This window comes from Protomyctophum parallelum (assembly GCF_964188405.1).
Source record: "Protomyctophum parallelum genome assembly, chromosome: 6".
Lineage (NCBI taxonomy): Eukaryota > Metazoa > Chordata > Actinopteri > Myctophiformes > Myctophidae > Protomyctophum > Protomyctophum parallelum.
Window position 1 is genome coordinate 7,375,687 of NC_139701.1, and position 16,081 is coordinate 7,391,767.

Sequence of the window (16,081 nt, forward strand, 5' to 3'; positions counted from 1 at the left end):
TCAGAGTGTCACCTGGTGAGTGATGTGGAAGGCCTGCTCCAGTGCTCCAGGGTGAGGCGTGGCAGCTCGTTCACTGTACTGCACCACAGAGAGAGAGAGAGAGAGTCTAATGTAAACTCTATTCAGTGAGGTTTACTAGTGCGTCAGACACACTCGGACGGAATTGCAAAATGCAGATCCTGGAAGATTAGAAAATCAAACAATGGCAAAAAAGCAACATGTTTGTAAGTATAGATGTTTTAAGTGTGGTTTTACTGCTCATTTTGAAGACATAATTTGAGTTTGCACTCATCTGTGAGGAACTGAAGCCTGGTGTGATTAGTAGTATAGTTCTTTCAAAATATATAGTAGTTTTTTAAGGGCCCAAACCCAAATACATGTAGGTGACAGTCAGCCTACAACAGCAGACCACACATGCACAGCATGGTTGGACTCCCAATTTGCATTCTTTTGCATTTTGCATGAGAAAAAACACATACATCCCAGAAGATGGCCTCAGCAAACAGATTTGGCCTGTTATTTTGAAAAGCTGTAATTCTGTGGTGCAGTAAAGTGAAGTGGCACACAGCATTGTGTACTGTTTGTGTCTTCAGTGTAATGTAGGCCTATCGTATGTAAACAACAACCGGATGTGTTAACTAGTGATGCGTCATCCTGTGAGAGGGTTATCTAATAGTCCAATAAACAGGCTGTACACTTAAAATTATGGATTCACAAGATCTGGCATTTATTGATTGCCCACAATTATCCCAAATTGAATGGTCATGTGATATACATATGAACAGCAAAGACATATATGAAAGCGAATACGACCTGTTACATCACAAATTCAGATTCGATCATATCAGTCCACAGATTTGGGGCCCCGCGAAGCGCAGGCCAGAGAGGGAGTCTGACCTGGAGAATTCTGACGTGTCCTTCTTTTTACCAGCCACTATATAGAAATCTCTCTGTCACTCCGTGACCTTGACTGCGCACAGCTCGGAGGCACACTCTGAAAGTAATGGTAACTGCTTGAAGGGTCTACTTTACCCCACCACTAGGTTTCTGTTGAAAGACCACGATCATTTATATTTCTCTGGTACTTTCTTATAATATAGTTGATTGACAAAGAAATATGAACCCTTAAAATCTGATTTATAAAAACAAGGCTTTTAACTTTTTTTCTTGAAGATTTTAGATTTTTCTTTGTGCTTTTCTGTCTTCATTTCGATAGAACAGTGTAGATTAGACAGGTAGTGTCATATACGTAAGTGCTATATAAATGCAGTCCAAGTGCGGAGAGAGTTGGGCAGTGACACGCTGCAAAGGAATCTAACCTGGGACCATGCTGTCAGGCTGCGTCAGCAGCTTCTATAATGTGGTAGTAGGAACTATACTTAACCACAGTGCCCCGAGGCCTTTCTAATCTCAGTGAGAGACAGGACGCGGTAGGTAGGTCATAGGCTCATGTGCCGGTGTGTTTACAATGATGGTAAGTCGATTAATGCTCTGATAAAGAGCATGTCACCCTTTAAATTCTCTTCCACTTTGATGTTAAAACCTTACCATAGCAGTGCGCTGCATGATAACATCATGCTGTACAAGGCTGAACAAGGCTGTGTCGGCCATTTAAAGAGCACAGCATCGAGTATTCTGTCTGGTTCACTTAAATAACTGGCTTGATTATTATTATCTGTGCGTGAGACTTCTTTATTTCAAATGGTATGTATTAGCGGTGTCCTGGCTGTCGAAAGGATGCAGCAATGAGGGGGATTATGGAGGATCAGTTAGGCTTTGGAACAGACTCCTTCTCTACGTTATTCTCTGCCTCTCATGTGCAGGGCAGGCAAATACACACATCAGTGCAGCTAGCTTTTTGGCTCTGCCGCCCCCACCCCCCGCCTCTAGCATGCTGGCGGAATGTTTTTGTCTAATTCACCATCACCGATGTGCTGCCCTACTTTTTCAAGCGCAAGTGAGCTTTGGCACATTGCCCTGCCCTACACTCCACCGCTGCCAACGTGGATCCTCTCCCTTTAACGGTCCCCCCCCCCCCCTCCTCTTGGATTGTCTGTTCTTCTAAAGGAAAGCAATGCTCTGGTCCAACCTGGATCCTCTGCCCAAGTTTAGGATTTATTCTTAGGACGTGGCTCTGAGAGGGAACAGGCACAGCTGGATTTATTTGACCTCTGGCTTAGCGTGTGTGTGTGTGTGTATATTTACTCTAGGCACATGATGAGGCTCATCCCAGAAAGGGAAAGTTTTCCTTGTGCTTGTGTTTTTATCCGCTGCTGCCATTACCTTTTGTAGTCTCTTCTAATCCGTGTTTCATCGTCACAAGACTCCCACCTGTCTCACAGCAGTATACAGCGAGTGTTTATTATACTGCCAGAACTCTTCTACATATATATATACCCAGCCAGTATGATGATATCACCCGACTTCTTTGAAATCCTCTGAAACTGTCTGTCCCTCTCCTTCAGTAGTAGGAATATTGGTCAAAACACCGGTAGTCTTTGGTCTAGGACAAAGTTGGAATCGACTTTTGGCCCAAATATTTGGCATCGGTCAGGCCTAAGTAGGAACTAATGAACCTGTTAAAGTGTATCATATGCTAGGCACACCATGGTGAGAGCAAACCCATGCTATAGTTGGCAGATGGTTCATTTTAATACTCAATTAAAGGACACTAAGGTGTTTAGTGTGCATGGCAGGCAAAGGTGCTGTGGGGGTGTGGGTGTACTGTGTGGTGCTGCAGCAGCCATGTCAGAAAATGTAGGCCAGGCTAATCTTCCCTGTCACAACTCACAGGTAATGACATCTGAACGCTGCCACGGAAGCATGGCATTGTGCTTAAGACCCAGTTGGTACGTGTGGGAGAAGGGGATCTGTAAAGAAATCCTAATTCATCAGGTTAATCCCGTAGTGATGAAAGTCATACGAGACAAAGAGATGAAGACGAGGGACAAAGACGAGACGGGATCCAGCAATCTTCAGATTCACATCATGACATGTAAGGATGAAGAGATCCTGAAATGAGAGTCAAATGTCAAGAAGGAAGTGAGTGACAGGGAGAGGTTGTGAGTAGGGTAGGGTCATGTCATGTTCAAATGATCGGATCGGGAGTAAAAAAACGTGATCGGGACTGATCCCTAGTATCAATATTATATCCATATCATGATGTTAGACTGAATGTCGTCTGTGGTTTTGGATATTGTACTATTGTGATATGGCATAAGTGTTCTATAGAAATATAAATACCAGATCGGGAAGAATCGGTATCGGCAGATACTCAGAATCAAAAGATCGGAATCGGAAAAGAAACGTGATCCCTAGTTGTGAGAGATCACAGATGTTGCCCTGCGTGAGTCACCATCACTTCTGATGCCGTCCGTCCCTCTCGTATCTTCCACACATCTTTGACTTGATTTGCTGGAGGACGACAGCATTATTATTCATAAAGGAAACACACACACACACACACACACACACACACACACACACACACACACACACACACACACACACACACTAGATACACAAACACTGCGTCATGGCACATGCACCGTCATGGCAGAAGACCCTTGGGCTGGCACAGACCTCTGCGTCACTGCCAGCGCCAGCAGCATCCAATGAGATCCGAGGCCATCTCTCTCTGCCCCATCCAGACGTCATGTCTGCTGATAGTATTTTAACTTAAGCCCCTCTCATCCTGTTTTCTCTGCAGCTCTGTCTGGACCATGTGTGAGTCCGGTACCGGTCAGTTGGTACAGTACATTCCTGTTGATACAGTAGCATCGTTCCCGGTTCCCTGCTACTGAAAGGCCCTAAAACCAACAGGAAATAATCCCGGGGGGGGATTGGCTAGGAACTCAAAATGGGTTCGAGTCGGGACAGTGCAAAGAATTGTTTTTGTATGCCTGTTACTCTGCATATATTCCATTTTGGGCGGGAACCACTTTTATACTTTAGCTATTTCATTTTTATTTATTTTTAATGGAAGAACGACTGACATAGAAACAGCTTTTTCAGAAAACTGTCAGGATTCAGAAGACATTTTTAGAATCTGATCTCGGGTCAAAATGGGATATACACTGTCGTCTTGTCTATACCTCCTCCAGCTATTGTTGATATTTTAGTGGATACAGGCCGGGGCTCGCGTCTGAAAGAGAGAATCTACTGTACATGTGCTTACTGTACATGTGCTTCTGAAGTGGGACAGGAAGCAGAGCCGAGTTGTATAGGCTATTATACGCTGTCCGCTGAGTCATTAGTAAAGCCTCAGGCATTTAGACATTTCGTCAGGCAGAAACCTCATATCTCCATACTATTATTTGTGTTTTATCGTAAATTAATGCCCTATATACTTGATCATACTACTACAGCGTCGCACACATCGAAAGTAGAAGATCCACAAGCTCAAAACGTGGTGCGAAGCGTCACGTTTTCAGCTTGTAGATCTGCTACTTTTGCCATTTCTGAATTTGAATCCTGAATCCTCCATTAGCCTGGCCTGGTACTGACTTATTTATTAGCAGAACATCTACCTCACATGTCCAGCTTTTAGTGTGTGTGTGTAAACACCAACTTTGTCCTAACACAAACATTAAATGCCATTGATAATGAATGGCCAGTTTTGAGTGTTTGCGTAAACGCAAACATTAAAAGACTAAATGATTGGCCAGAATGAGATGACGTATGATAAGAGCGGTCCTCACTTCAACGTGGGTGATTTCTATTTTATTTTATCTGTGTCTATATTGAATTAATTGTCTCGACTCTCTACTACTCTACTTAACATCTATCTGTCCCTCTCTCTGCGGTTGCCTTCACATCCCCCCTCAGTGTGTTGCATAACTTTCAGAAGAACTAGGTCAAGTTTCTACCCCGCAAAATGGCTCCTTTCGTCCCACTCATCCACCACCCCATCACCACCCCATCTTCTTCCTTTTCTTCGTCCAAAGGAATGTCAACACTCGGCTCTTTAGCCATTCATTCCATCCTGGGTGCACTGCACACACAGGGGGGTTGGGCATCTGTGTTTCACTTCATTGCAAAGATGAGGCTTTGTATTGGATGTACAGGCAGCGAACCAAGTACAGTGCAAGGCATTTGCGTGCTATTATTGCGCACCGCTGCTTGATTTAATCACCATTTGAATACTTTGGACATTTGGACAGGGCTTTGTGACCGACAAGCAGGCTGCAATTTAGAAGTTTGTCAAGAGAGCTTTATCTGTCATTGTTATACTGTAGAAGCTAGCTCTTGGTGGAGTGTTGATTCTGTGTGACCTATTCTCTTAAACATGAACAAACACCTACAGTATGTGACCTACTAACTTAAACAACATACACAAACACCTAGTATGTGACCTATTTATGTCACTTATACAGTTTGATGTTCAAGGCAAAGCTAGCAGTGCAACTTTCTGTACAAGGCACTGACTGGGGTAATTTGACTTGTTAATGATGAGTTGACTTTCAGTCGGAAAGAAAAAGTGGGTTGCATTAATAATGGGCATAGATTAGATAGATGGATACCGTAAAATGGATTTCTTTCTTTTCCTTAAGTCCTGCAGAATCTGGTCAGGGTGCAGGGTTTCAGCAAAACCTCATCTGTTCCTCATTTTGTTAAATTGGGAGACCTAGGGGCCTCAGCTTGAAAGGAAGGACATCACAGGTAGTCTATAAAACGTTGTACAATTATTTGAGTGTTCAGTTCATTGCTGACCAGTGCAGATACAGTAGGCAAGAGGTGACCTTGTAGATGTTACTGATGGCCTTCTTGTAAACGTATATTACCATGCAGTTCATGCAAGTTCAGTTGGGGATGTACATATATTTTCATTTTTATTATTTTAATTTAATGGACAAAAGGGTAGACGTAATAAGCCTAGGCTTCAGTCTATACCCTTTTTTTCCAGAATAAGAAAAAGAAAAAAACTGAAACTAAACTAAGTTGAGAGTGAGACTCTCATCTCCTTTTTAAATCATGTATAATGTAGGTACACACAGTTGTACACGACACGTTTCAGTACTGCATTTATGGCTAAAATGTCTAAAGATGTGTGCCTAATTGTGCCTCTGAGCCTGCTGGATGGGTAGATGGGTTGTACAATGTGTTATCTCTTGTATAATGGTGAGGAGATGATCAAATGTATTTGTTTAACCCATTTAGGCCTGACCTCAAAATAAAAATAAGTCTTCTAAATCCTCCAGTTTTCTGAAATAAATATTTTAAATTATAACAATTATAACCAAAAGGGGTTCCCACCCAAAATGGGTTAATTTGTTGTATGTGCAGCCCTAAATATAATACATTTTATATACAAATAAGCACACTCTCAATCACTACTCAAATATGTATTGGCTGAATCTTATCACATTCTTATCACTTTGTGACACACTAATGGAACTGTTATTTGTGATTACAGCAGGTAATGTTTGATAAGTGAATGGACCTTTCTGTGTTGTTTGTATACGTTCTACAACCACTGAACTCAACAAAACTGAATGACCTCCTAGTATGTAGTATGTATACTACTATATATTCTGACTAGGTCAAATTAACCATATTACGTATTCAAATAGTCTCCTTTCTCTGCTTCTTACTGGCCGTATATAATATATGTGTCACATCGGGGCATCGGGAATATGAGCCCCGATAATAATTGGAAACCTTATATTATGTGAAGCTCTAATGGGGGTGAAGTGTGGTGAGATATTCTGAGGTTGAAGAGGAGCCAGGGAGTATGTGTGTCACTGGGTCATTGAAAGGAGGCTGGCAGTGGGGAATCTGGGGATACACCAACCTCCTTATTATGATTGTAACTAGCCGGGTAGGCTAATCTGCCAGAGTGAATTTGGGTATTATTACCACAACAGGTTAGATTATGACAACACTTGTTATTAACAAAAGTAAAACAAATATAGGTAAAAGAAATGGGCAAATAGCCCAAAAAGTCTCACTAACCTTTTGTAGTGGCAATGGTTACGCGTTCCACATTCAGGTGGCATGTTGTTTCCTTTCAGCTCATTGTCTCCACCAGGCCGAAGGCATGTGGGGAGAGTATGTTTTGCACTCCGTCCGTCCGCGTGTCCGTCCGTGTGTCCGTGTGTCCGTGTGTGTGTCCGTGTGTCCGTGTGTCCGTGAACAGCTAATCTCGGCCACCGTTAACCCGGTCGATGCCATATTTTGCACACACACTCCCTGGATGCCAACCATGAACCTCTGCCCCAAACTTTCCAGAACGGCCTGTTATAGCGCCACCAGGAGGCCGCTTTGTGCAAAACAAGTTTTTGCACAGTACACCTACAGATTTTGTCCAAACATCACGCAAATTGGTACACAGTCTCTCTAGAGCCATTCAACAAAACAGGTCTTTCAGATTTATCAGACTCCATCCTGATTGGTTAAGATTGGCTTCCAAAGTTCACAGGAGTGCTCAGTTTCAAACAAAATGCTGCAAATCATGAACACATCGCGTGATTTCCGTGAAATTGTGCACCCACATTCCCACTAGGCCGAGGACGAAATGCCACATGAACAATTTCAACTCAGCCTCAAGGTGGCGCTATAACTGGCCGAAAAGTGTTTTTACCTCTAACTGCACGGATCTGTGGATAACCTGGTGGAGACCTGTGCCCGGAAGGGCACTTTTTCTAGTTTGTATCTGTTTTCATTTGGTCCTCTGTTTGAACTTCCATTTTCAAAGCCCAGCCCCAAGGCTGCTATTCCGCGGATTGGCCCATCTTTTTCAACCTACATGAGCAGGAATGCAGCCTAACATCCTCTTTCTGATCTTCCCTCGGCCTCATCATCACATTCACTTTTTACGCCTTTTCCCTCCACAATTTAGTCGCTATGCCAATTATTTCCAACCCACACACATTTCTGTGTGTTGTCACTGAGGACCCCCCACCGGGAGACTCCGTCCTACTCCTCCCGACTTTATTTTTTAAACTGAAAAAGTAGAGTCACCACCACCATACCCCGTTCTAGTTTGGGCAAGGGTTGCATGCCGTGTTTTAGTAAAATTGGTTAAAGTTATGTCTACTCTATATAACAGTGGTTCTCAACCAGTGGTATTGGAACCACCAGTGGTCCTGGACAGGGTCCCCAGCTAAATGATGGAGAGTTGGTAACCAAATGTACCCAATATATAGATCACTTAATTGATTAATGTACAAGAAGACTACACAATTATTTTGATTGTTTGAGTGTTATGTCTCCTATGATACCATATCAATACAGCATGGAGTTGTGGACAAAATCTTACCCAACGATAACAAAGTATTATGGTCCGAGTCGAACCATAGGTCCTGTTGGATGTTGGGTATTGGGAACTGGTAATGTGATCAGACGCCAGTGTTTTCTGTTCCTAGGCCAGTTAACTTACCCCCCCTCCCCTGACCACCACTATACGACCATATATAACCCCCATTCTTCCTAATGCTATATACTGTATGACATTTGAAACGGTACATAGTTCAAAGCTATGAATCTAAGTTTAGCCAGTGTCCACGGTTCATATTATACACCTCGCCCCCACCCTCAAATATCTGTGCGTTGCCTCAGGGCTCTCGGGTTTCCTTCAGTGGAGCCCTCTCTCACTGTCCGGCCCCTATGGACAGTGTACATTATAAGGTGTTAAGCATATGGGCACTTGTCCGCATTGCAACATCAGCAGGGATGGATACTTGGATCATGTGCTACTGAGATGAGATAGTTAGCACTGATGTGTGCATTGCGCCGGCCAGCATACCAGGCCGGTGTTGAGGTCATGAAGCTAAGACAAATGCCAAGGACAAGGCTTGTTTTGGCGGAGAACACGCCGGTGACTTGGCCATGGCACAACAGCTCCCATGGTATTGGTTGGTTGGTGTGCATTGTGCAATTAATCTCCTCCATTTCATGCGTTACAGTAGGTGATCTTAATGTATAGTCTGTTTTATTAACTTGTGTCACTGTTGAAGATAATTTGACAAAATTCATGAAGAGACTGCTTGATAACACATTAAAGATAGTGTTTAGGCTCACTGTAAAAAAAAAAGAAAAAGCCCAAAATGTTTCAAGTATTCATAAAACTGCTGTCCTAATGTTGACGATTGTCCTCCTTACAGTATAGTATAGTATAAGTATAAGTATAGTAGTGTGTGACTGTGCGTCACTCAGCATAGCCAGTGCCCACTGCCCAGTGGGGGCGCGGCCATCATCAGCATGGTGCTGACATGCATGTTCATGTGTGAGGCTGCTGTGTTTCAGACAGTGATGTGTGTCCAGTCCAGTGACAGTCAAGGTGAAGTGATCAGGTTTCAGGATCACATGGCGTCTGCATCGCAGCCTCTATAGTGGCTCTTACTCCGTCTTTGGAGATGACAGCCGCTGGCGACAGCTGCTGTTCAGCTGTTGTTACTAACTTGTTGTTTTGGCTTTGTAAACCGGACCTGCAACTTTCAATCGACTTATTAATTTACACATTGATACAATCAATGAAATTCTATATTTACAGAGGAGAAATACGTAAATTGGCGGCTGTGTTACACACCCCAAGAGCCTTGATTTGTTTCTTTTAAACGTTACTTAATTGTGCCCAAAAGGCCTTTCCCTTGAACCCTCTGTTGGCTTATATTGTCTATTTGTCTTGTGTGGTTTTAATCATGCGTTCAGTTTACTGTAGCCTACCTAGTCGGTATCTAAATGTACAACAGTGGGGCCAAAGGCACATTTCAACATGTGGTAGTAAAGTAAAGTTTACGTTCCACAATAAATGGAGAGCGGTTCAAGACGTGGGTAATCTATACCGGCTCTGATTAAGAAACTTGTTTGAAACTTGAAAGTATCCTGACTTGGCCTCACTTGGTAAGAGCTGGTGAGAATAGGCCCACTGTACTCTGTGTGTGTACTCTGTGTGTGTGTGTGTGTGTGTGTACTCTGTGTGTGTTAAAGAGACCTATCTGTTCCAAGGTGGATCTTTTCTGTTTAACTCAATCTGCCAGTGACAGAGCGCAATAACTACTCGCATACCTCTTACTTAACCCATTCAGACCTGAGGCCGATTCTACGAATGCCTTCTAAATAAGTAGTTCTCACACTTTCAAGATTTTTCAAAAAATAAAAAATAAACAGCCGATGTACGGCATGAAGTGACCGCGATTTTTCTTATTTCTTATTTATTTTTTCCCCTTTATTTACCCAGGGTAGTAGCTCATTTTCAGCAACGCCCTGCACATAGAAACGCACAGACAGACACACATTAAAACCTGGGAGCTGACCAGTACGACCTCAATCTTGGTCATAAAGCACTAGCTCCACTGGAGCAGTGCCTTGCTCAAGGGCACTTCAGCGGTGTTGGGTGAGTGATGACCAATCACTTCCCCACCCAGATTTTTCCTGCCCACCCGGGGAATCGAACCGGCAACCTTTCGGCAACAAGGGCGCTCCTCTAACCCTTAGGCCACCGCTGCCCATGGAAATATTTGAACTTTTGATTTTCACCTGACATGCTCAAAATGGGGATTAGGTTGAAAGTGCCTAAAGCTACCGTATCTACTGAGGCATGACTGGGCTAAAGGTTGAGCAACAGTACGTTAAAGTGCAGTGAGTAAGCAAACATGCTGGGTGTCACTGTCAAGGCAATTTGGGCAAGTTTAGACAAAACTTAAAAACAAAATCTATTTCCCCTACCACCAAAACACACACACACACACACACACACACACACACACACACACACACACACACACACACAGACCCCCTTTCCTTTCTCCACATCATTCTACCTTTACCCCCAAAGATAAGATAAACACAGCTGTTATGCCCTCCTCCCTCTTGTGTCACTATTTCAATCTGTTCTGTTTCCTTATCTGCCTCTCTGATGCCCCCCCTCCTCTCCTGTCCTTGTCTCCTCTCCTGTCCTTGTCTCCTCTCCTGTCCTTGTCTCCTCTCCTCTCCTGTCCTTGTCTCCTCTCCTGACCTTGTCTCCTCTCCCCTTTGCGCCATTCTCTCTCTCTCTCTCTCTCTCTCTCTCTCTCTCTCTCTCTCTCTCTCTCTCTCTCTCTCTCTCTCTCTCTCTAATTAATTCGTTTTTGCATTACTGTATGTAGGTGAAGGTTACACTGTAGAGTTTTCAAATTCTGGTCTCTCAAGGTCTGCAAATTTATTCCAACTCAGAGTGCATTAGACATGGGCTTTCTTCTCTTAGTGGTACATGTTTCCTCTTCTGGACTTTATTTACGGTATTTAAAGCTATGCAACTTTAAACTATGTAACTTTTAAACTATGTATCTATGTTAAACTATGCAACTTTTTAATGAATAAAATGTAATTTCGTTTTTGTCTAATTTTTAAGGTAGAGCATGCTAATGCTAATACAATATAAATTGTACAATTAGGGTGGTTGTATTTGGTCTCCCTGCTCTTCTATTGAGACATTTAGATTGCGTCAAAGGTCATGTCTCACCTAGACACAGGATCTGACACCAATTCAATTTATCCCCTGAGCAAGCTCTATTAAGTTCAATGGTAAAAATGTCAGGACTTGTGCAGGAAACCGGGTTCAAATCCGGGGTAGAAGTGGAAGGTTTAATACATAGAGCAGCAGGTTTAAGTGGACACCTTAGTTTACTTGCTTATGACGCTGTCGCTTATGCACTTCTAAATTTGAACAGAAGGAAAAAGAGAGAGATAGATATGGTAAAGGAAAAATATCTCTTTACAAAGCCTGTTGGAACATTGCATTTAAAGTATGAGGTATAAAGTACAGCAGCCTTGTCTTCATAAAACTGAAAGATTGGGTATTGGGTTAGCCATGGTTCATGACTCTCGTATTCATACGAGAGTCATGAAGAAACTGCACCCTGTTTTTGGAGCTCGCTACATTTACAACTTTTCCGTATATATAAACATTCGGAATTCAAATATAAAGTACTCACAATTTGTCCCACGGGTGTGTGTTAGTTACAGCACCAGCGATTAGAATTTCTGCATCCCGCGTTGTTTAATAAAAAGCATTTTTATCCGAGCTGTTATTTTGCCATTGGCTTTCAACTACGCGCCCCTATCGGTCGGGAGTAGGGTGGCACTCGGTGTGTTCGATATAGGTACGCTGACCGCCCTGCCAATACAGACTAATAGGCGAGTGCGCTCCCGGTGTGCAACTGTGGATTTCCCAAACAACCCCGTTTGAAAAAAGTAGCCGGGGAGCTATGATAAAAATGCTTTTTATTAAACAACGCGGGATGCAGCAATTCTAATTGCTGGTCCTGCTACTAACTAACACCCGTGGGACAAATTGTGAGTACTTTATATTTGAAATCTGAATGTTTATATATACGGAAATCTTGTAAATGCAGCGAGCGCCAAAAACAGGGTGCAGTTACTGCATGACTGTCATGATAATCATCATGGCAGTCATGTTTCAGGGCTAGGTATTGGGTAAGACTGACGTTATGTATCTTTCAGGACCTTTCACTGCTTCGTCTCAACCATTACTCAATGGCTCTGGTCTCAGCCACCGCCGTGGATATTTTGACATTCCGTTTTAATTTTATTTTAATGTTGCCACTACTGTTTTTTTTTTTTTTTAAGATATTTTTTTGCGGCTTACGCCTTTTATTGATTTTTTTTAAGGGACAGATAGTAGGCTGACAGGAAACGGGAGAGAGATGGGGGGATGACATGCGGTAAAGGCCGTGTCGGGTTCGGGAGTCGAACCCGCGGCACACCGCGACTGGATCACCAGTCCGGTGCCCAGACCGTTACGCTACGGCCTGGGCCAGTTGCCACTACTGTTGGAGCAGCCATAAACTACACAGGTTCATCCCGATGTTCTGGTCATCTTTGTAATGTTAGTGTTGAGTGAGGGTTTAAACCCGCAGCTATGTTGAGTCCGCCTACAGGTAATAAGTAAGCTGCGACCATGAGACCCGTTCCTGGATTCGTCTATAGAGAGAGAGAGAGAGAGAGAGAGAGAGAGGACAGGGGATATTTACTTGCAACTCTTATTGTTGAAGTATAGGTACACAAACGAGCATGATGGAGAGCAGCTTTCACAGTTTTCGTCTTGTTTGCCACACGACCACATCTATCAACGTCGTTTTAACACTCTGGCAGGCCTGCACCTGCCAGCTGGGATGTTATTCACCTTAACGCACTCCCTCTCGTGCTTTGTTAACGATTTTCACACTCGGGAGATTAATTATCACTGTGGGAATTCTGCCATGTCTGCCTCCTGCACACTCCTGTTGCATATCATCAGCTTCAGTTGTGCTTTCAATAACTGTGTGTGATGTCTTGTGTGTGTGCCGTGCTAAGTGCTAACGTTCTGTACCCCCTTCTGTGTGTTCTTCAGGTACCCCAGTCAACATGTGCATTGTTCAGAGCAGATCTCCACTGGTCCGGGTCAGTCTGCTGGGGACGTTGACCCACGTGACCAACACCAGGAGCAGGACTCCACGCAGCACAAGGTGTGTGTGTGTGTGTGTGTGTGTGTGTGTGTGTGTGTGTGTGTGTGTGTGTGTGTGTGTGTGTGTGTGTGTGTGTGTGTGTGTGTGTGTGTGGGGGTCCACATGTTTATTTGTGTGGCCGGCAGGAGGTCTCCATCAGATTTCCACAGAACAATGTCTTTCTTTGTTGTGATGTTGTACACTTACAAATACAAACACCTGCATTCACACTGTATTGTTTATTTATAGTACTGTGTGTGGGTGGGTGGAACATTGTTTTCCTTCTTCTGTATATAAGTGTAATTAATATTATGTACCGGTAATAATAATGTCATACCAGGAGCCCTTAGGTATTTTTGGTTAATATCAGTCAACACCAGCGTTCATTTATGAAAGGAAATAATGAAAAAAACACGCAAAACAGTAGACTCAATTCAACGTGCACCGTCTGAAATGAAAATGGTTTGTTATCCATCATGTCATGACCTTTTTTTCTATCACACTGCGGATGTAATGAACAACATGGCACAAATTGTGAAGTGTGCAACCTGATTTCATAACACTGCCGTGTTTGGCTGCCTGTGGTGACGGTGTGAGTGGCAAAACTGAAAAGGGCGCATATCCGATGTGTCAGGGTGATGATGGGGGGTGGGTGTGTGTGTGTGTGTGTGTGTGTGTGTGTGTGTGTGTGTGTGTGCGTGCGTGCGTGTGTGTTGATTCTATTCATTCATTTGGGGTCATGCAAGCTGCTCCGTTAGCACTAGCAGAGGGAGGTTACTTAAGTCTCTGTAACTCTATAACCAACATGTAGTAACACATGCGAACAAGAAGGCACTGGTAACACATCTTGTCTGCCATGTACATCAGAGAGGCTGTCATGTAGTGTGCCTTATCCCATTCTGACCTGAGATCAGATTCATACGAGGTTTTCCACTGGACACAAGCTGGTCTGATTAACCCATTCTGACCTGAGATCAGATTCTAAAAATGTCACTCGTTCTTCGACTTTTCAAAAATAGCAGACCTACAAGCTCGTATCGCGCCACTCGGTGGCGCGATATGAGCTTGTAGATCTGCTATTTTTAAATAGCTAAAGCACGACATGATGCCAACACCAAAATGGGTGCCCGGTCAGAATGCCTTATTTGCACCATGTTGGTAAAAATTCCCTTTTCCTGAAATTATCGTACAACTTCAATATCAAAATGTATGTATTATTTTCTCTTATACTGTTTTTGTTTAAATGACAGACTTAATGTAAAGTGTTTTTATGCCCACTTAAAAAAAAAGAAGAAAGACCCTCCCTGATATGCCAGGGATTCTGCCCAGCACGACACTACTTTTTTTTTTTAAGGCAACCAGTATCCATAAAATCACAACATATAACATTAGATATTTATGTGACAAATCACGTACACAGAGCGCTAATGTAGGCTACTACAATTCCAATGGCAAGCCAGAAAAAGGTGCGAAAGATTTGCCATCACGACTTCTCCCTAAGAGTGATTGCGGCGGTGGCAGTATTGGGTCATAGTCGGCTCTGTGGGATCACGGTTCAGCGAGTTCTCCCTGCTCTCCACTCAGTCCTCTGGGCTTTTACTGACCGACTGAAGCAGGAAACGTATCCATCTCAGCTCCGTCTATGGGTTCTGTTCCAGAGCTAAGCAAATTAAGGTCTTGAAGGGAGGGTGGAGCTGATGCGAGGTCAGTGCTCGTCTTTAGTTAAGTGGTGGTTAATCCTCTATAGTGGCTCAGAACAGATAGGAGAAGAGACTACGTAGGCGAAGACAATAATGCCAACGCCCTGGATGAAATTCCAGCTGTTCCTACCCTGTTGGATAGGTTGATAGGTTGTCAACGCTTTATTTTACTCCACTGGACGTTACATGAAGATACTGGCTGATGGCCGACACTTTGGCCGACAGTTCCCCGTTCTCTTTAATACCCAAGCCTTGATATTTTTCCTCGATTGTCGGAACACACGCTGGATGTCAATGAGTGTGTTGCGCAACACTTCAGTGTGACTCGGCAGCAGTGTAGCTGGCGAGTGGCGACACTTTGTAGCTTTTGTAGATACAAAGAAGTTGACGGTGGGAATGGCTCACCAAATGTTTTGATGGCAAAAGGTTTAGATAAAACATCATCAAAGGTGTGGTTTAATTACATTTTGCAAGATTTCAGGGCCAGTATCAGAAATGGTCAGCAAAGGACTACAGGCAGATCGGTCAATTCTGCACAATGAGACTGACTAACTTCAAGAAAGAATATCTAAATGTAATTGTTGCAGTAATTGTAGCAAAAAGCATATGGAAATTAATTTGTGTTAGTGCTGTAGCCTAGAAATAATTGGGGTTTTTGTCCCCTCAGTGTCCATGAATAGGGTCTCTCTGTGTGTATGTGTATGCATAGGTATGTGTACACACATGAAGGGGGCTCATTGTTTGCGGGCCAGCCAGCAGCAAACGGACGCTCCAGGGTGATCGAACGGGCCCGTCAGTCTGTCAGTGATACAATAGCGCTGCCTTTGTCTCTTCCCTCCCATCAGTCAACAAGAGGCCATTTCACAACTTGAGATGCAAACTCGATGCCCTGCGTTTGTGTCGAGGTGTAGCTGTATGTGTGCTTGTGTTTCCTGAAGCACTTGATCTCCTCCC

At 43.5% G+C, this 16,081-nt stretch overlaps 1 protein-coding gene across 1 annotated transcript in view; it reads left to right on the forward strand.

Annotated features, from left to right (window-relative positions):
• Positions 1 to 16,081, forward strand: part of suco (SUN domain containing ossification factor) — a 59,723-nt gene that overhangs the window by 11,895 nt on the left and 31,747 nt on the right. Inside the window, exon 2 of the mRNA XM_083767854.1 lies at positions 13,334 to 13,448. Coding sequence (XP_083623980.1) covers positions 13,334 to 13,448 — 115 coding nt within the window. The remainder of the gene's footprint in view (positions 1 to 13,333; positions 13,449 to 16,081) is intronic.